Below are 21,960 nucleotides of genomic sequence, written 5' to 3' on the forward strand. Positions count from 1 at the left end.
ATATTTATGGGGAACTCCTCCCAAGTATGAGGTGAGCCTCTGAAAAAGCATGAAGGTGCTTGTTAAAAGTTTAACAAATGGACAATGGAGGCTGGCATTATAGACCAATTGGATATGTGGGTGTCAACATCTCTACAGCAAATGGGCTGATAAATAGGCTGGGAATAGGCCATGAAAACAAGTAGCTTATATTTAATGCAATAGAGAAGTGGGACCAAGTGGAGGATGTAAAGAGATGGGTGACATGAGCAGAGGGGATTAGCAGCAGCATTCTCAAAGGATATGAGCAGGACAAGGTTGCATTAATCAAGGCCAGAGAAGAATGATGCAATCACTGGGATGTGAGATAATGAGAATTTGGACATGTTTTACTGTATGGATGAATAGGAAAGGCTATCACTGGATACATCTACACTGAAACTGAGAGCTTGACTCAAGCTAGCATTGACTTTTAGCTAGCTAAAACTAGCAGGTTGGGCATTGCAATGTGAGCAGCAGCTTGGGCCAGCCACCCAAGCTCAGGCCCTGGGGGTCAGGCAGGCTTGGATTAGGGCAGTTAGCTCAAGCCGCTAACTGTGCCACTACATCCACACTGCTATTTTTAGCATGCTAGCTTGAGCAGAGGTAGTGTGAGTCTGTCTATCCAGGTTGAGAGAGACGCTCCCAGCTGCAGTGTAAACATAATCTTACGGTATATCTACACAGCTGATGTAGTCACGGCTCAAGCTCTGGGAGAGCTCTCCCAGCACGGTAATAAAACCACCTCTGCGAGGAGAGTAGCTACCAGCACTGGGAGCGTGGCTTCCAGCACTGTAGCACTATCTACACTGCCACTCTACAGCGCTGAAACTTGCAGCACTCGAGGGTGGGGGGGCTTAGTTTTCATACTCCTGAGCGAAGAAAGTTTCATCACTGTAAGTATCAGCGTAGACAAGGCCTTAGAGATGTTGGTTGCATCTGCATGACAAGATTTAGATGTAGCCTGGATATAAGGACCTAGAAAGAGAGATGTCTTTCTTCACATCATTCATGATGGAGGAGGAAAGTGAATAAGGAAGTTTTATTTACCCCTTCATATAATACAAGAACCAGGGGTCACCTAATGAAATGAATAGGCAGCAGGTTTAAAACAAACAAAAAAGGAGGAAGTACTGCTTCACACAACACACTATCAATCTGTGGAACTCGTTGCCAGGGGATATTGTGAAGGCCAAAACTATAACTGGGTTCAAAAAAATAATTAGGTCCATTGATGGCTATAAGCCAAAATGGTCAGGGATTCGACCCCATTCTCTGAGTATCCGTAAGTCTCTGACTGCCAGATGCTAGGACTGGATGACAAGATGGATCACTTGATAACTGCTTTGTTCTGTTCATTCCCTTTGAGGTTTCTGGCATTGGCTGCTGTCAGAAGACAGGATACTGAGCTAGATGGACCACTGGTCTGACACAGCCTAGCTGTTCTTATGTTCTTCCACAGCTCCTGTACCTTTTCTCCTTTCTGGCTTTGACGCTTTGCTTTCTAGTTCCAGACCTTAGCTAGCCTTAGCCTGAGCCTGTGACAATAACATTGTAAGCAGTGTTGACAACTCTCATAATTTTCTCATGAATATCACAATATTTAGTGTTTTTTCTTAAAGCTCCATATGCTAGAATCAAGAGATTACAGTAGGACATTCTCTTTATTTCTAGTATCTTGGCCACTTTGCCTTAGTACTCTGTTTTATTTTAACTTGTTGTTTACTATGAATTTCTTTCTGCTTGTGTTAGTTATTTTAAAGGCCTGGTATTTTTATTACTGGCTTATATTTGCCCAGATAGAACCCCTGCAATCTGCTTTTTATTAATGTACTTGTTTTGCAGTATGAAATATTTCTTACTGTGATGAAGTTCAACAAATTATTAATGTTGGCAATAATTTTGTGTTCTCCACTGTCTAATTCATGGCTTAAATGCTCACATTTACAGTTAATTTAAAAGTGTTTTCTGTATTTAGTCTTGTAGAAGCTTCTAAAACTTGGCACTCTCTCCAAGATGTTTGTGTATCACAGACTTACTTCCTAGTCATTCCTAGGACATTTGCATAACCCAGCATCTTACAGTAAGCAAACTTTCTGAAATTGGAACCTCATTGTCGGAATGTAACGGCAGACAAATAGAACACTAACCACTACTTTTTCCCGAAACACACACTTTCAGATGCATATAAGCTGCAGCAAAGCCTCATAAATTAATATTTAAAACTGTGTCCTGAAATGTTTAATGGATAGTTGTTTCAAAGACTAGAAATGGATTTGCTGGATAAAGCTTTGTGGGATTTCAGAATATAAGCTGTCCAAAAACCTTTAAATGGAAGCGCTGGTCACCATTTTTAGTTGTGACAGAAGGTACATATTCTGAATAAAGGACATCATTTTTACAGTAAAAATGTACACAGTACTTGACAAAAGGCCAAGGATGAGAGAGCAGACCTTGTAGTGAACTATAAATGGAATCATTAGTGCTCTTGCAAGAGCACCAATTGAAACTAGTTTATAAACCAAAAAAACCCTCTTGCCTATCATTGGCCAATGGGCTTTGAGAAAAATAGCTGTCTGTACCACAGTATGGCTATAAAAGATAGTGGTAGGCGAAATGAAATGGAAGACTGGGAAATTATTTTTGAAACATATCTTTCATTTATGCTACACTCAAACAAAAATTCCACAGCTGTGAAATGAAACAGCATAATGAGAAAAGCCTGTTGAGAGTCTTTGGGTTAAGTTTAAAGGCGAGAGCAACAAGGGTGATACTGTGGTGGGCGTGTGCTATAGACCATCGGATCAGAAGGATGAGGTAGACGAGGCTTTCTTCAGGTAACTGACTGAAGTTTCCAGATCACAGGCCCTGGTTCTAATGGGGGACTTCAATCACCCTGACATTTGCTGGGAGAGCAATACAGCAATGCACAGACAATCCAGGAAGTTTTTGGAGAGTGTTGGGGACAACTTCCTGGTACAAGTACTGGAGGAACCAACTAGGGGCCGTGCTCCTCTTGACTTGCTGCTTACAAACAGGGAAGAATTGGTAAGGGAAGTAGAAGAGGGTGGCAACCTAGGCAGCAGTGAACATAAGATGGTTGAGTTCAGGATCCTGACAAAAAGAAGGAAGGAGAGTAGCAAAATACGGACCCTGGACTTCAGAAAAGCAGACTTCGACTCCCTTAGGGAACTGATGGGCAGCATCCCCTGTGAGGCTAATATGAGGGGGCAAGGAGTCCAGGAGAGCTGGCTGTATTTTAAAGAACCTTATTGAGGGCGCAGGAACCAAACCATTCTGATGTGCAGAAAGAATAGCAAATATGGCAGGCGACCAGCTTGGCTTAACAGTGAAATCTTCGGTGAGCTTAAACTCAAAAAGGACACTTACAAGAAGTGGAAATTTGGACAGATGACTAGGGAGGAGTATAAAAATATTGCTAGAGCATGCAGGGATGTAATCAGGAAGGTCAAGGCACAATTAAAGTTGCAGCTAGCAAAGGATATGAAGGGTAACAAGAAGGGTTTCTACAGGTATGTTAGCAACAAGAAGAAGGTCAGGGAAAGTGTGGGACCCCTTACTAATGGGGGAGGCAACATAGTGACAGATGATGTGGAAAAAAGCTGAAGTACTCAGTGCTTTTTTTGCCTGGGTCTTCACAGACAAGGTCAGCTCTCAGACTGCTGCACTGGGCAACACAGTATGGGGAGGAGGTGAGCAGCCCTCAGTGGTGAAAGAACAGGTTAAGGACTATTTAGAAAAGCTGGACATGCACAAGTCCATGGGTCCAGATCTAGTGCATCCAAGGGTGTTGAGGGAGTTAGCTGATGTGATTGCAGAGCCATTGGCCATTATCTTTGAAAATTCGTGGCAGTTGGGGGAGGTCCCAGACGATTGGAAAAAAGGAAATATAGTGCCCATATTTTAAAAAGGGAAGAAAGAGAAACCGGGGAACTTCAGACCAGTCAGCCTCACTTCAGCCCTCAGCAAAATCATGGAGCAGGTCCTCAAGGAATCCATTTTGAAGCACTTGGAGGAGAGGAAGGTGATCAGAAAAAGTCAGCATGGAGTCATCAAGGGCAAGTCATGCCTGACCAACCTGATTGCCTTCTATGATGAGATAACTGGCTCTGGATATGGGGAAAGCGGTGGATGTGATATATCTTGACTTTAGCAAAGCTTTTCATACGGTCTCCCACAGTATTTTTGCCAACAAGTTAAAGAAGTATGAATTGGATGAATGGACTATAAGGTGAATAGAAAGCTGACTAGATTGTCAGGCTCAACAGGTAGTGATCAACCGCTCGATGTCTAGTTGGCAGCCGGTATCAAGTGGAGTGCCCCAGGGGTCGGTCCTGGGGTCGGTTTTTTTCAACATCTTTATTAATGATCTGGATGATGGGATGAATTGCACCCTCAGCAAGTTTGCAGATGACACTAAACTGGGGGGAGCGGTAGATATGCTGGAGGTTAGGGATAGGTCCAGAGTGACCTAGACAAATTAGAGGATTGGGCCAAAAGAAATCTGATGAGGTTCAACAAGGACAAGTGCAGAGTCCTGCACTTAGGAAGGAAGAATCCCATGCACCGCTACAGGCTGGGGACCAACTGGCTAAGCAGCAGTTCTGCAGAAAAGGACCTGGGTATTACAGTGGACCAGAAGCTGGATATGAGTCAGCAGTGTACCCTTGTTGCCAAGAAGGCCAATGGCATATTGGGCTGTAGCAGGAAGGCCAAACCACAACTGGAATTGCAGCTAGCAAGGGATGTGAAGGGTAACAAGAAGGGTTTCTAGAGGTATGTACCCTTGTTGCCTAGAAGGTTAATGGCATATTGGGCTGCATTAGTAGGAGCATTGCCAGCAGATCGAGGGAAGTAATTATTCCCCTCTATTCGGGGCTAGTGAGGCCACATCTGGAGTATTGTGTCCAGTTTTGGGCCCCCTACTACAGAAATGATATGGACAAATTGGAGAGAGTCCAGCAGAGGGCAATGAAAATTATTAGGGGGCTGGGACACATGACTTACAAGGAGAGGCTGAGGGAACTGAGCTTATTTAGTCTGCAGAAGAGAAGAGTGAGGGGGGATTTGATAGCAGCCTTCAACTACCTGAAGGAGGGTTCCAAAGAGGATGGAGCTAGGCTGTTCTTAATGGTGGCAGATGACAGAACAAGAAGCAGTAGTCTCAAGTTGCAGTGGAGGAGATCTAGGTTGGATATTAGGAAACACTATTTCACTAGGAGGATGGTGAAGCACTGGAATGGGTTACCTAGGGCGGTGGTGGAATCTCCATCCTTAGAGGTTTTTAAGGCCCAGCTTGACAAAGCCCTGGCTGGGATGATTTAGTTTGTGTTGGTGTTGGTCCTGCTTTGAGCAGGGGTTTGGACTAGATGACCTCCTGACGTCTCTTCCAACCCTAATATTCTATGATTCTATTATTTTTTCTCTATTAACATTTCATCACTGCCCTCCCCTTTACTGCACAAAAAAGGTGGTAGTTAAGCTTTAGTTACAAACTAAAATTAGCAAATTATAAACTATGTGCTGTCTGGTCTTGTTGTTTGTATATACTGTAATTTTGTTGCAAAAATGAAAGTTATTATATTACCTATATTTTTTAAATCAACTTTCCATCCTTCACATGTTTTTCAAGCTGTTAAAAGTTCTAGGGTAATCTCTGTAGGAGAAGACTAAAGTTAAGGAACATTTCAGGTTGATAAGCTCAAAATTCACTTCTAAAATTGCATTGAATTTTTTCTCAGGCAAAAGTTTTTTCATCCGTCCTCGTCAGTGAGTACTGCAGTTTAACATTTCAGATTATTTCCTCAGCAATCTACTCACTACTTACTTGATCATAAGAATTAAGCAAGCAAAGTAGAGGTAAAGTATGATTCTGAGACTGCAAACTGAAGTGAAGCCAGCCCATAGTAGGTGTAATTGTAAGCGTATCAGAGTTTACTTCATCAGTTTAAAAGTTAAAATGAAAGTAAAATATAGGAACCTTTCATTTTTATGACTGGCCTCTGCTAGCTTCAATTTGTAACATGAGAATTGTGTCACTTATATTATAAACTACCCATTGACCAGGGTTACCACTAACCCAGCTATTTAAACAATGATATATATCTTACACTGATTCTCCTTTGCTAAAAACTTCAGCAAAAATAGGATCTTCCCTCCTTTCTCCCCTCAGTTGTTTTTGTGCGTTTGTTTGTTTTAAATCAAGCCATAATACTTTAGTCATTCCACTTACTGAGGGGTAAATAGAGTATTCTCTGTTGGGTGTGATCGTGTATATCTACTTTCCTGCTTCCTTTGACATTTTAAAGATTTTCAGAAAACATTTAATTTTTTTTAATTGTTTCACTTCTATTGGAAATGGGGTTGTTTTTAGAAGACTGACAAGATCCAATGTAACCTTCCTACTCTTCTTCTCTTTTCTTATTAGTTCCAAGGTTTCTTCCCTGTTCTTGTCTCTTCCTCTACTCCCTCCACTTGTAACAATCCTCTCTCCTTCCACCTCATGATCACACCTGCCCCACAGTGTGCAATACTTACTAGAAGTCAGCCAAATTAACAATGGCTACATTGTGAGGGCAGTTGGGGCCAGGTGCTCTTTTTTTAAGGAAAAATAATAACTTATGACTTAAAACCTTCAGGAACAACTAAGTTGTACAATAGCTAACCTGTGTAATCATCGGAGCTTACTTGCGTTATATTTATGCGCCATTCCCTAGTCACTGTGTTCTTTCTATTTTTTTGTCACACTCATCTAGAGTGTGTTGTTTCAAATTAGATTGTAAGCTCTTTAGGACAGAGATCTCTGTACATGCGTGAGTGCAGCACCAAATTCTGCAATACAGGTAATTACCATAATAGAAATAATTGTATTCTTTCCTTTAAATACAAATGTGTTCATTTAACAGAAATTATTTCTAATAGCTTTCTCTTGCATAGAAGTTTACTTTGTTTGGCAGAGGAGGGAGGAAAGAAGGGAAAATAAATGAAACCCCAGCTACACTAGTTTGAATTGTGGGTGAGGGGGAAGCAGTGCTCTAATGAACAGAGTTTCAGTAAACTGCTAACTAGTCTTCATTGTATTGATCAGGTAGTCCTTCAGGAGTGCCTTCAGAAGAAGTCAAGAAAAATGTGCAACATGTAAGCCAGTGTGCAGTCCCTCCACAAAAAAGAACAAGGCGGAAGCTCATGAACTCTCCAGCAACAGCGCAAAGTCCTAAAGCTTCTGAACAGTCTAGCCTTAGTTGCCTGGAGGATTCCCTCAGCAAGGAGGTTCGTCCTATTGTGTATACACCAGAAGTTTGCAGAAAATCTATGCCAATCTTTTGTACACAGACTGTGGTAAAGCAACCATTACAAGTGGCAAGTCTTCCCGAAGTTAACAATTGTAATGTAGACATTCATTTCCCTTTGAAAGAAGAGTGTGACATGGACTTCACATATAACGTGATACCACAGTGTGAACAGACAGACATGAACTCAACAGTGACTCTATACGAAGGTACAAGTAACACAAATGACCCTTCTGCTGACCTGTCTGAAAAGGAGTCACACCTGTGCAGCAACAGCAGTGTTTTACAAAGGTAGTTATGTGCATCCATGCATGAGGAGAATTCCTCATTCTTTTCCTATTCCTCTTTTCCTGCATGCTTTGTTTTATATTGCTTCTTTTTATGCAGTTAATCTGTTTTAGTTTTACTGTTTTTTATTCTTCTAGTAAACTTAAATAACTAATGCTGTGATTTTTTTTTTTTTTTTCAAAAGTTCTCAGCATTGGTCATTGAGGTCAATAATAAAATTTCCATTGACTTCAGTGGGAGGAGAGTCAAGCCAACACTTAGCATTTTTGAAACTCCTATCCTGTTTTAATGAGACCTTAAAAACAAACTGCAAATTAAGTTGTTAAATTTTCTGGTCATTTTGGATGTATTTTGCTACCGAATATACTAGAGATGAGGTACAGGGCACTTAATGGGAGTCAGGAAAACTGGGTACTATTCCCAGTACTGCTTCTGTGTGGCATTAGAAAAACTGAGATTCAGAGAAGTTAAGAAATGTTCCCATCTGTAAAATGGGGAAATACTAATCCTCCTTCGAAAGCAGTTTTTAGTCCTCTGAGGAAAACTGCCATATAAATGTTAACTACTAATATCATAGTACCATGTTTTGGCTTTCAAAAGAAAAGTTATAAAGTATGTCCTTACCTTTCAAAAAAGACATTATAACTATTTCTGCTTTTTATTGGAATCAATTCATTTTATTACCAGTACTGTTTTTTTGAGCTGAAAAACACTTACTTGGCTAAAAGTGAAAAATAACTGTTTTCACACCGATAGGGTCTTCATAATTTAAATTAGTATCTTATTTTAATTTCAGACTTGGTCTCCCATCACTGCTGAATAAAAATCCTGGTCCAATGCATGAGCAGCCATCTTATATGGCAATGACTTCGGCTGCTGAGAGAAAAAGGAAGTTATTAAGGTAATTTTAAAAACAGTGTCTGTTCCACTGCCATTCAAATGAGCTTTTACCTACTGCTTTCATTTTCATCACAATTCATTTTCATCACAATTCCCACATGTGAAGAAGTTTTTATCAAGTCACTGGTGTCCAGAAATATGAGAAATTATTCTGACCCACAATGGCTTTGACAATTCAGATTTAAGTATTAACCTTCCCAAGTTAATAAGGTTCTTAAGAGGGTTTTTTTTATATGAACTGTTTTTTAGTTTTAGTAGAATCAGTACAGACTAACACTGCATTTTCCATAACTGTCTTACACTGTGTTTGGGAAAACGACTTCTGATTTAGAAGGGGAAATTGCATCATCAATTTGAAAATCAAATTTCTATCTGAAAATGTGCTTACTGTTACAGAAAACACTGAAAGAGAGAAGAAATGTTTTTCATGCATTTGACACCACTTTGTGTGTGTTATCAATTTCACTGTTTTGTTAGTCAATTACAATTTCTGTCTCAACCATAAAATGCTTCTGGAGAAGTCATGAATCCTGATATCAAGTTTCAAGTAGTTGTTTGGGTTTTTTTAATATTATTAGCACATTTGAGTGAGAAATGCAACCCTAATTTTATGAGTGTTTATCATTTAAAAAAAAAACAAATCTTAAGTTATTCCTAATTTAGCAAAGGCACAGGCTGCAGAAATGTTCTGGTACCTTTTTAAAACAGGTCTGTTCTTCCTGGAAGTTCAGTACACTCACTCATTCCAAGAAGTGAAGAAGCTCCATGCTCATGCTTTAGTTGACATCAATTTAAATTTAAAAGGAAGTGTTCTGTTGTTGCTTTCTGGGCTGGAGAGGTATCTTTTGTATTTCCACATATTCTCAAATAATTATGAGTTGAGCTAAACAATCCAGATACTTGTGGCATTTCGTCAAAGCAGTGCACAGCATTCTACGGAAAAATAACTAAATTTCTCAGAGTACACGAAATGCCTCAGTTAAGTTTGCTACAAAATCACTCACTAATTCCTAAGGTTAAGAGGTTAATCCTAGAAATGTACATAATTACCATTTTTGTTTCTGAAACTTTCTTTTGCCTGATTAGATGCAAATATTATGTAACAGTAAAAACTCTTCTAAATTGAAGCATTCCACTGTCTTCCATTTAAACCACTAAAGTCATACAACCTAATCGCCCCCCCAAAACAGCTGCTTCACTATCCCCACCCCCACTTCTCCCACACACTTTTTCCTGCTATCCGAACCAGGATAACTTTTAGAGGAAACCTCAGGACTTGCTCTCTCAGTAATACTCTCTTCTCTTCCTCCCTAAAATCATGCTGTCTGACCACAAGCAACACACTCATTCCTAAAACCAGATGAGACACATTTCACCCTCTCTTATCTAACACTGGGTGGGGGAAAGAGAAGGGAACCATATTCTTGTTTATGGAGAAGGAAGAGAGATAGCATTCCTTATATTTTCCTCCTCTCCCCCCCACTGACCCATGCCCTCCCTTCACCAAATATATCCCTCGCAATCCAGCATCGAAATACAAAGTCTAAATCTCAACCATCCCTCCCCCAACACACACACACACACACACTTGCTAAACATAGTAACCAGTAACCCTGGTTCCCAGACCAGTGACTGGAAGCCAGTCATTAGTAACATGGGGAGGAAGGGGGGAGGGTCCCTTGCTAAAGGCTCCTCACATGCCCCCACTGAGTGTGGATCCTCTTCTCAGGAGCCAGGCTTCAGAGATAAAGGGGCCCCAGCAGGAAGCAGATCCTAGCCTTAATCAGTTTTCCTCTTTGCTGTGTATTTGAGTAGAACACAAGCTTTTTAACAAAACAGCCTTCAAACCAGAGTTCTATAAAGTATGAAGGATGGTGCTATAAAATACTGTTAGAGAAACAAGAAAATATGTAGAAATGTAGCTGTGGTTTATATTTTAAAAAATACTGTATCTGGATTTCAAAGTTGTCTTACAGAATCAGGTCATGGAGGATGAGCAGGACAATAGTGGTAGGAGTGTGATGTCACTGACAACTTCATGTTCATTGTAGTTCATTGTCATGCTTTAATTCCATTAGTTGAAATACTATAAAATACTGTTTTGTTTTGTTTTTTCTTTTAGTAAACTGTCAGCTTCAGCCACCTTCTTTAAAGCTTAGCTGTGAAATGATTGTCTCCCTCCATCCATCCACCTCCACTATATGGAGACAGAGGGAGAATTATTGTAGTAATGAAAAAATTGACTGAAGCAATATACACAGCTTGACCATTTCAAGACCTTTTTATTCATGTGACATCTGGTTTCTGTTTAGTACGCTTATGTCCTTAATTATGACCATCCAATTAGCATCCATTGCTTCCCAAATATCAATGGAATTTTGGACTACATTGTTTCATGAAATGATATACTTGTTTGTTTTTATTTTCACAATTAATACATTCCTACAAGATTGTACTACAAAGCTTTAAAAGAAAGGTGTTTGAAATGAAATCTGAAGACAGCCACCAGAAAGAAAATTGAGTTTATTCTGTTGCATTTTTTTTAGTAAGACCCACTAATACTAGGTGATACTGTTTAATATGACAGGTTTCAGAGTAACAGCCGTGTTAGTCTGTATTCGCAAAAAGAAAAGGAGTACTTGTGGCACCTTAGGGACTAACCAATTTATTTGAGCATAAGCTTTCGTGAGCTACAGCTCACTTCATCGGATGCATACTGTGGAAAGTACAGAAGATCTTTTTATACACACAAACCATGAAAAAACGGGTGTTTACCACTACAAAAGGTTTTCTCTCCCCCCCACCCCACTCTCCTGCTGGTAATAGCTTATCTAAAGTGATCACTCTCCTTACAATGTGTATGATAATCAAGTTGGGCCATTTCCAGCACAAATCCAGGTTTTCTCCCCACTTTAGATAAGCTATTACCAACAGGAGAGTGGGTTTGTGGGGGGGTGGAGAAAACCTGGATTTGTGCTGGAAATGGCCCAACTTGATTATCATACACATTGTAAGGAGAGTGATCACTTTAGATAAGCTATTACCAACAGGAGAGTGGGGTGGGGGGAGAGAAAACCTTTTGTAGTGGTAAACACCCATTTTTTTCATGGTTTGTGTGTATAAAAAGATCTTCTGTACTTTCCACAGTATGCATCCGATGAAGTGAGCTGTAGCTCACGAAAGCTTATGCTCAAATAAATTGGTTAGCCTTTAAGGTGCCACAAGTACTCCTTTTCTTTTTACTGTTTAATATGGTTTCAGACTGCATGTCCTGAAATACCAAGGTACAGTGAGAGGGCTTAACATTGCTTCACTAAAAGTAAATTTTTTATTTGCCTTTTTTTTCAAGTTCTGTGCCAAACAGTGGGTTAAGTAGCCTGCAAAATCCTGTGTCTGCAAAGCGTATTCGACAGGATATCTTGTTAAGTCATAAACCTTTACGAGTGCCCAAAAAAGCAGGTAAGTGTCAAAACTATAACTTATGATATTAAACTGGAATTTGTGGCCATGGCTGGTTGTGTAGGAGGTCCAAGATTAAATTCTGACATTTACAATTTCTCATTTTCATGGTTTGCTGCTGTGATCAGTCAGCTAAGCTGTTTACTGAATATGGTATGTCCACTCATTTAAAAAACAAACACCAAAAAACAACAAACATCCAACTTGGAATAAGTTTAGTCAATTATTGGGTCTTGATTAGATGTGGTCCCAGTATTCCAAGTTTATAACAAATGTAAATGATAAAAACATCATCTTTATAGGTACTTGAATGATTTTAATCACTCTAAAAGCATACTCTTCACTGGTAGCAGGTTTGATCTGGCACAGTCCCATTGACAAGCATCAGCTTTAAGTGCCTGCTATGGAATTTCCAGATCTGCTTTTATTGAGAAATAAAATAATCTCTTAAGCACTTTGCCAAACCTTTCTTGAATGCTTGCTTCATCTTTTAACACAGCACTGATTACTTTTCCAACTAGAGATTTATGAGATAAATTTTTGATACCGTTTGGGAAAACACAGCAGTGAAGTTGAGAAGATGAAATTTGCAAGCAATATTTAAGGATTCTTTAGCAGCTAGCAATTGTTTACAATACTGTAGGTCAGTGGTTCTCAAAGCCGGTCCGCCACCTGTTCAGGGAAAGCCCCTGGCGCGCCGGACCGGTTTCTTTACCTGCCGCGTCCGCAGATTCGGCCGATCACAGCTCCCACTGGCCGCGGTTCGCCGGTCCAGGCCAATGGGGGCTGCGGGAAGTGGCGCGGGCCAAGGGACGTGCTGGCCACCCTTCCCGCAGCCCCCATTGGCCTGGAGCAGCGAACCGCGGCCAGTGGGAGCCACGATCGGCTGAACCTGTGGATGCGGAAGGTAAACAAATCGGTCCGGCGCGCCAGGGGCTTTCCCTGAACAAGTGGCAGACCGGCTTTGAGAACCACTGCTGTAGGTGGTGTTCCCAAAACATTCTGTAAAACGTGGTTATAATAGTGACTTGCAAGAAACTTCTGTCTGAGATGTAGAAAACTCTGTTATAACAAAGTCTATTACTGATTAAAAATGTATGAAGGGCATTTGTCCCACAATTTTCCAAAAAAGTGTGGCTTTCTTAGTTCTAAATTAACATTTCGTCTCTGTGTGCTCGGAGTGCCCATTGTAGATGCTAATGTATTTTATATTATTGTTAGTTTCCTCGCATTGAAGGGTGTGTTACACAAGGATTAAACCCAAGTAATCTGTTGCAAATTTGCCTCAAACTAAAACACCCAAAACTAAGTCTATTTTGTATTAGAAAGAACTGTCCAGGTTCATGTATTCTAACTGTCCTCCTTCCCACTTGGCAAATATCCCTTGAACCTTTTTGCCTTGAAACAACAGCTGCTGAAAGCAAGATTTAAAAGTCAAACTGTGACATCTTAATAATTGTAAAAGTAAATTATCTTCCCTAATCTCGTTCTCCCCAGCCAGTGTTTCACACAGATTTCTCTCTTAACTGGTCCTTTTGTCACCTCAGCTCACTCTTGATTTTACACCTTTTAAGCTCCTATTTACTCTTGGTCTTCATCTCCAAATGAATTTTTACTAAGTATCCTTACTCTCATCTTTCCAAAAACTTGTGAAGCCCACCTGTTCTATGAAAACTTCCACATAGAGCAACCATAACTAAAGCTGATCAGAACATTTTTGACTAAATGTTCTTTATTAAAATGTGTTGCTTTGTCAAAGCCAAGATGTATTTATTTTCATGAAGTTTTCTACAAAACGTTTCTGAGGTCCAGGGTAGACACTCTGGTTGCTTCCGAAGACTTTTTTCATCCAAACACAGACATTTTGACTGTGCCACAGGACTCTTTACCGCTTAGACATTTTGACATAACTGTGTTTCAAAAAAAATGTTCAAAGGATTTGGTTTTCCTTCCACAAATTTCAAAAGTTGTCAAACGGAATATTTACTCTCTGGACAGCTCTTAACCATAATCCTATACGATGTATTCTATAATATCTTGCATAGTGCTGTACATTTTTATCAGGACTTCAGTTTCATTTTCATTTGTGGAAAGCAACCTCACACCAGTGTTACTATCCTCTTTCATTTTTAGATGTATTGTCCCTTTCTTTAACAGCGCATACAGAATCTAAAACAAAAGCTGAATGCTTTCTGTAACTTTATGTATGGGAAGAGATTATATGGAAAACTCTGAGCTAGATTGTGGACTATGTCAGAACTGAATTCAGCACGGCTCAGGAATGGGGAGAATGCCAAAATGATTTTAAAGCTACCTATGCCTTCCCTCCTCTACCATTCTTAGTCATTCCCAATGGTGGCATAATCCTCTTGTACAATTTAGAGAAGGTTGAAGGCTACTCTACGTTTCATTCTGCTGACTTTAGCTTAAAGGCATGCTCTGGTCACATACCCTTTCCCACAGACAAAATCTAGTAATAGTATAGTTGCAATAGAATAGTGTAGTTTTTTTGAAAGTTTATAGTAGACAGACAGGCTTCTGTACTTCTGTGTACAGTGCTATCTCCATGTTATTTATTTCTACCAAGTGTTGGGAAATAAGGGATACCAACGTCAATTTCTGTAACTGAATTGTTAAGGAATCATGTATTTGAGTACCTAGTTTAATACTGCAAAATATTAGACATACCGAAAAGATTTTTTTTTAAAGAAAAGGGATAAAGACAAGTTAGTTTTCCTGCCTTTCAGGCATTTAGTAACACATACTTCAGATATGTCATGTGCTTAAATACCATGTCACTGAGGTCAAGAAGAAAGAGTTCTGCTCTTACGATAGTAGCAGTTTTGTTTCCAAAAACAAATGCTTCTGGGGAAAGAATGAGGTGGTGCTCAATAGCTAACAGTAAGTTCTGTTGGGTTTTTTTCAAATTGAGTTAGGTAAATTTGTCTATGTACAAATTTGAATAGGTTATTAGGCATACTAGAGAATAAAGTGTCAAATATATATCTACATATGATGTATACATTATATAGTTCCTTTCAATAAGGCACAAAGTTAAGTGGAGTCCTATACCTCCTTTACTGGTCATGTTTCTGTATCTTCCACTACAAACTTAGCAGAGCAAATTATCTTCTCACCTAGGAGAGCTGGCTTTTTTTTTTTTTTTTTTTTTTTTTTAATAATGAAAGCTAGACGCTGATAAATGTAGAAAAAGCTGTAGAATCCACACACTATCTCACAAGGTTGCCCCCAACATGAAACAAAATAAAGAAACAACGCTCATACTTTTTGAAAGAGGGTTGTTGTTTTTTAACATGACATCTATTTCTTCATTAGGAATTGGAACAAGAAGCCGGAAACAAGAACCAAATATGCAGAGAAACTTTGTTAGAAGTCTTTCTGAAGGAAATGTAACATTGGGTCTGAAATCAAGGACATCAACAAATCTTTTAATTCGTCTTTCTAAGAAAAAGTAAGATTTAGATGTGATGCTCATCATTTCAGGCAGGACTGGAAGCATTCAAGTAAAGGATGGACTTTGATTTTTCCCTGCTGCAGTATTTCTTGTCTGAGACTTATCGGCCCATGTCTGCCACTGTAATGCACAATTCTAGAATGACCACTTACCTTTCCAAGGAGGATTTCATTGAAATATATCTTTACAATTTAAATTTTACAAAACTTTTTAATGGACGCCCATTCTGGCTTCCCATAAACATATATAGACTTTTACTACTGTGTTTTAGCAAGAGAATAGAAACAAGTCATTGGGCTTGGGGATGACGATTGTGATGTCCACTTATTTCATGATGCTGTTTCCATAACCCTTTCAAGCATAATAATAAATTACTGCCTTGCAGTAGTCAAACTCTTCAGGAACTGGTAGTGTCAGCTTTTTTAAGAAATCCCTTTTTAACATCACTTACAAATTCTCAGTCTTTATTATGATACATCAAATGTTTAAATAATTAGAACATTGAGTTTATTGCTTTTATGCTTTTCACTGAAATTTTCTACTATTAAACTTTGATTTTTCATTTACAAATAAATGAAACAGCCCCTTATATTAACATATTCATGCTTTAGGCATTGGAATGTCAATTTGTTCTAAAATATTAATGTGGTGATGTAGGGTGATAGCACCAACAGGGTACCAGGAGACAGGAAAAGAGTTTACTAGAAATTTTTTTTTAAATGGTAGCCGTAATATTTTGAGCTCAGACTTTTAATTTGACAATTTTTAATCTGTTGTTTAACCTAATTGCTTGAACAACTTAAAAAACAGCTCTGTATTTTGATGTTTTATAGTTTTCAAAACTCTAATTTTATTGTAAATAGGTGAATTATGTTAATTGTTCTGAATAAAGTTTTTTTAACTGTAAACAAAGAGTAGTAATGTTCTGTGAATTTAAAATTTAGAAAAAATGAGCTTCTTCTGTGGCTGCCTCTTCTAACCTAGAGACCATCTGAATTAATACTGGTTTTACTGGTAGTGTTTTAATAACTCTAGTTTGTGCTGGACATTTTGTCGTATGTCTTTAATCAGGTTAGCTTTGTGTGCTAATAATTATTTAATATTTAAATGTCACCAGGACCCAGGGACCCCAATCGTGATCATGATGACCCCATTATGCTAGGTCTCTGCAAACTTAAAATTAAACAAGGGGGTGACCCTGACCTATTGGGATGGCCTATTGACATCAGTGAGGGTTCCGCTATTGATTTGTGTGGCACTGGGATTTCCCATGAGTCCATGATGATAGATGTGACTAACATATGAAGTATGGACAAAATCATTTGTTTTGAAAAATTTCACTTATTTTTTGGAAAAGGTGGATCCAACAGTGTTTCATTTAATAAAATTGTCATATTTTTAATCATGTAAAAGAAATTATAATTTATGACCGCTTGGAAACTTAAAATGAAATCTGTTGTCTTCTATTTTTAATTTTCTTTATATAGTGTCTGTCATGAGCAGTCAAGTACCAGAAGCAAACCTAACAATACAAATGGACTCTCCTAAAATCTTGACTTTTGTCTGATTTGCAAAAATGCACTCAGATGCCACAATACCATGCTGTTCATTCTAGCTTTAGCATGATAAAGAAAATAGAAAACACGATCTGCATAATTCAGAATGAAAATAGTGTTGAGGTTTGGTGTCATTGTAATAATCTTGGATGCTATGGTAATGACGCTATATCAATACCTGAGTGGAACTAAGTGGTTCACTTTAAGGACTTGTCTATATGGGGACATCTAGGAAAGTTCATCCAAATTAACTCAAGGTGTGAATTTGAAGTGGATTAGTTAAATAGCATTAAACCCCTGTATGAACACCCTCATTCAAAATTAAAGTGGTCTTAATTCAGTTTATTTTAATTTACTTGTCCCTGTGTAGAGAATCCCTAATAATTATCACCTTACATGTGAAAACAGTGCTCTTGAAAGCAAATTTTAATTTGTGAACTTTGGATTCCAATACAGCTAGGATCATGAATAACAGTTTATTTGAATAAAATGTTTCATTTGTATATCTTCCAAATTCTCATTGTGTAATATACTCTATGTGCCGGGGAACTCTATGCTGATACTGCTTCATGTCTGCATTAAGTATGTTGGTTTTAGCTATAAAATGCAAACTTAGTGCTCTTTGCTTTCACTACCTCAGAAGTTCAAAAATACACATAAGGCCGTTTCTCCCAGTTTTGGAAAGGTTCCTAGGTGATTAATTATTCCATCAATGAGGTCTTCATATTTTTATTGAGCAATATAGATTTTATTAATTTTAATGTATTTTGCTTACATTTTGCATGGAATGCTTAAGATCACCCTGAAAGAAACCCAAAGCAAGTATGTTGAGAAAAATATGGCCACCGCACATATTATCAGGGTAATGTGATAACACTAATCTTAAATTTATATTTAGAACTGAACTAGAAGAAAGTACAGAACAACAAAATGTTAGTAGCTTCACACATCTACACACAAGTCATCCAACTAGACATACCAATGTATTTAGAACCCGTTGAAGTGAGTTTATCAGAGCATTCGGTAAGGAACATGTTTCTGGACTGGAACCATGGTCCCTACCTCTGTGTGGGTTGCAACCCTATTTTAATGGGGTTGCCAGGGCCAGTGTTAGACTTTCTAGGACTTAGGGCTGACGCTAAAGCCCAAAGGTTTCAGCCCAGGGCGGCAGGGCTTGGGCTCCGGCCCACCCCTGCCCAGAGTCATTTAGTAATTTTTGTTGGCAGAAGGGGGTCACGGTGCAATGAAGTTTGAGAACCACTGTCCTAGAAGATCCCCTCCTCACAAAAAGCTATGGACCAATAGTTTATGCTATCAGTGCCTGCCTCAAAGCCCATTGAAGACAATCAGAAGACCCCAAATGTCTTCAATGCACTTTAGATCAGGCCCTCTATGCTTATGTATTTAAATGTTTCGGTCGTGCGTGTGTGCATGCACGAATGCACACCATTGAAAGCAGGCTTTTTTGACTCCCTGACTGGTACGGAGAAATGGCTTTTAGATGGAATTCGCTACCAAATTATCTTTCTCATGCTGGGAGAGAATCTGTTTCTCACAGAACTGAGACCGGGGTGGGTGGCAGAAGAGTTTGGTTGATGTGACAAAACAAATTTCTGCATCCCAGCATCCCCCACAATTCTTGACATCTGGGATGCTCTCCTCCCTCTGCAGCTCATTAAGGTGGATTGGTGTTTTGGTGTAGCACCGTCTGGCCGCACCCCCTCTGTTGCTGCTTACTGCTAGATTCTCTACCTCCACAGCAATACACAATGGTGGTTTCTTTTGCTTCTGCCCTTACTCCTTCTCTTTTATCTTTTCTATTTTTTGGGGCAATGAAGAGCGGTTTTCTCTCTTCTCTGCATTCCTCCTCTCCCTGAGTTAATTAATCCTTTGGGGGTTTAACCGTCCCTGAACATCCACCGCAGCATCTCTCTGCTGGCTCCTCTGCCGCTTACAGGCATGGCAGAGCAGCCAAGAAAACACTTGGTCAAATCTAAGCATTGCTGTATACGTGAGGCAGCCTTCCCAGTCCCAACAGATGGTGAGTTGTGCCCAGACTGCATCCAGCCTTCCATCATAGAAACCTAGACGTGTGGGACTGGAAGGGACCTCAGTAGAACTTATAGTCCAGTCCCCAGCTTTCAAGGCAGGACTACGTAATAACTAGACCATTTCTGACAGGTGTTTGTCTAACCTGTTCTTAAAAACCTCCAATGATGGAGGTTCCACAACCTCCTTTGGTAATTTGTTCCAGTGCTTAACTACCCTGACAGGAAGTTTTTCCTAATGTTTAACCTAAATCTTTCTTGCTTCAATTTAAGTCTATTACTTCTTGTCCTGACTTCAGTAGATAAGAACAACAATTTATCACCTTCTTCTTGATAACAACCTTTTACAGACTTAGACTGTTATACCCTCCCTCAGTCTTCTTTTTCTCAGATTAAACAGACCCAGTTTTTCAATCTTTCCTCATAGGTCATGTTTTCTAGCCCTTTAATCATTTTTGTTGCTCTTTTCAGGACTTTCTCCAATTCGTCCACATCTTTCCCAAAATGTGGCACCCAGAACTGGATGGACACAGTTCTCCAGCTGAGGCGTACTCAGTGTGGAATGGTACTTCTTGGGTCTTGTTTACCAACACTCTTGCTAATACATCCCAGAATGATATTTGCTTTTTTTTTTGCAGCAGTGTTACCCTGTTGATTCATATTTTGCTTGTGATCCACAGTGACCCCCAGATCCCTTTCTGCAGTACTCCTTCCCAGGCAGTCATTTCCCATTTTATATTGTGCAACTGATTAGATTATTCTTTCCTAAGTGGAGTACTTTGCATTTGTCCATATTGAATTGCACTCCTCCACTGAGGAAGGTGAGCTGTCTGACTCTGAAACCTGAGCAGGCTCCTTGGGAGTAAGTCTCAGAGAAAATTTCTCCCCTCAGAATCCTCCCCTGAGACTTCAATATGCCTTCCCTCCCCCTTGGAGGAAGTGATTAGGGATGAATGGAACAAGCCTGATAAGGACAAGCACAAACAGCGAAACTCAGGCTCTGTAACTTTCAAGAACCAAAGGGCTCTATTGCTGAGACACTAAAGGTTGACATCACTGTAGGGTCCCTCACCAGGGATATGGTTATTCACTCAGAAGGAAAGTTCTACCCTAACAACCCCATGGATAGAAAGATGGATGCTACTCTCAAAAAGGTCTTTGAAGCATCCCCCTCCAAAAGTCACTGGCAGCTACCTGCTTTGCAGGAGCATCTGTTTCCAAGCTGGAAGATCTCAAAGCCATTAAGGACAGAGATCATCCTGACTTTGACTCCACTTTAATGAAAGTCATCCTACAGACAGTGTTTTAGCTGATGCCTCAGTGTTGCAATGAGATTCTCACGCTAAGCTATGGTTTCCAGCTCAGTAGCCAGGTGCCACCTATGACTCCAGCCCTGGAAGGGGGATGCTCACTCTAATCAGGTCCTATACTTGGCCAAGTTTATAAGCTCCCTCCTTTTTGGAGATAAGCTCAATACGGTGGTGGCTGACAATGCAGTAAAATGCAAACAGTCTCTCCCTTCTCAGGAGAGAATATAGACTGGCCTTCAGAGAGAGGTGCTCTTTTTCGCTCCCTGTCCTCACAGAGGGACCAGCCAAGGGACAACAGATTCCCTAATGGAAAACAGTGGAATCAACCGCATCCCTCCAAAAACCCAGTTTCTGGCAACGATTGCCTCGACCTCCACCCAGAGCTGAAGTTATGGGTGGGATTTCCCATTTCCTAAAGAAATGGTTTTCAGTGAGCACAGACAAGTGGATCAGGGAAATAGCAGCCAGGGCTTCTCTCTTGGGCTGAGGGCTGTACCCAATCTTTCCTTCAACCACCCCAAAAACACAATCTGATCCAAAATGAAATATCTCATCTTTTGGATATGCAAATGAGAGTGTTCCCTCAGAAGAAAGGTTCTCTGGGTTCTACTCCATCTTCATTGTACAGAAACACATGGTGTCCTCCCCACCCCCGCCTGTGTACCTGATCGCTGCTGAGCAGGGGTTGAAGAGCAGGGGCAGCCTGTCTGCTGATGCTGACTCAGAAATGCGTGCTGCCGCCAGCTGCTGCTGGCTGAAAATGCGTTCAGTGCTTTGCTTAAAGAGACAGCACTCTCTCTCTCTCCCCCGCACACACTCACACCAAACCAAAATCTGAAATGGTGAGCCAGGAGTGGCCAGAGGGCTGCAGGAGGCCGTGGGCTCCAACAAGATGCAGTCCCCACGCGACACCATGGAGCCTGCCTTGAGCCGCAGGCCAAGTACCAGGCACCATAAGCCTCAGCAGCAGCACGCAAATAAGTAACATCCAAATGTAACCCTCAAGGAGATTACCTAGATTCCTGGGGCTCTGTCTGCTGGCAGCTCAGGGAGAGGCACACTGTCCCTGGTAGGGAGGGGGAGCCAAGGCAAACTCAGAGTCTGCCTGGAAACCAATAGGGAGTGAGATGCCCCTCCCAGGGAGTTCAGGAAAGGGAAGAAGCCATTTTTGAATGAGTCTGGAGCCAGCCAGGGCAAGAACAGGACTGGCTATGTGGGGAGCTGGTGAGTCCCAGGCCTTCATGCAGGGTTCCGCTGAGAACTGGCCTCTAGGGACCTGAAAGCAAGATCCCTCAGCTGGGCTTTTCCTTCTCCACTGATGATTCCCAGTTTGTAGAGTTTTGCTGGGAAACTTCCCCAGGCAGGCTGAGTTAGCCCTCCAGCTCCCTAGGTGAGACCAGTCACCACATCGTCAGCTCTGCTTTGGCTGCTAGTTCAGGGCTGCTGCCTGCTGTGAGTGTGTCTGGACACTGGGCCAGCAGACTACAGTTTGGATTTTCGTACAGTTGTATAATCTGCACCTTGAGCCCACACCCCTTTGTGGTGAGGGGAAATCCTGGATCTGAAGCAGCCTGATTCCTGCCTGAAGAGGATCCA

General features: G+C 40.4%; 1 protein-coding gene across 1 annotated transcript in view; it reads left to right on the forward strand.

Annotated features, from left to right (window-relative positions):
- The window catches only part of KIF18A (kinesin family member 18A), a 107,305-nt gene extending 90,947 nt beyond the window's left edge, over window positions 1-16,358 (forward strand). The window contains exons 14-17 of the mRNA XM_007067912.4: window positions 7,127-7,619; window positions 8,413-8,517; window positions 11,866-11,975; window positions 15,312-16,358. Of these exons, the coding sequence (XP_007067974.2) occupies window positions 7,127-7,619; window positions 8,413-8,517; window positions 11,866-11,975; window positions 15,312-15,451 (848 nt within the window). The 3' untranslated portion in view covers window positions 15,452-16,358. The remainder of the gene's footprint in view (window positions 1-7,126; window positions 7,620-8,412; window positions 8,518-11,865; window positions 11,976-15,311) is intronic.
- The last annotated feature ends 5,602 nt before the right edge of the window (window positions 16,359-21,960 follow it).

This window comes from Chelonia mydas, chromosome 6, assembly GCF_015237465.2.
Source record: "Chelonia mydas isolate rCheMyd1 chromosome 6, rCheMyd1.pri.v2, whole genome shotgun sequence".
NCBI classification, from domain to species: Eukaryota; Metazoa; Chordata; order Testudines; family Cheloniidae; genus Chelonia; species Chelonia mydas.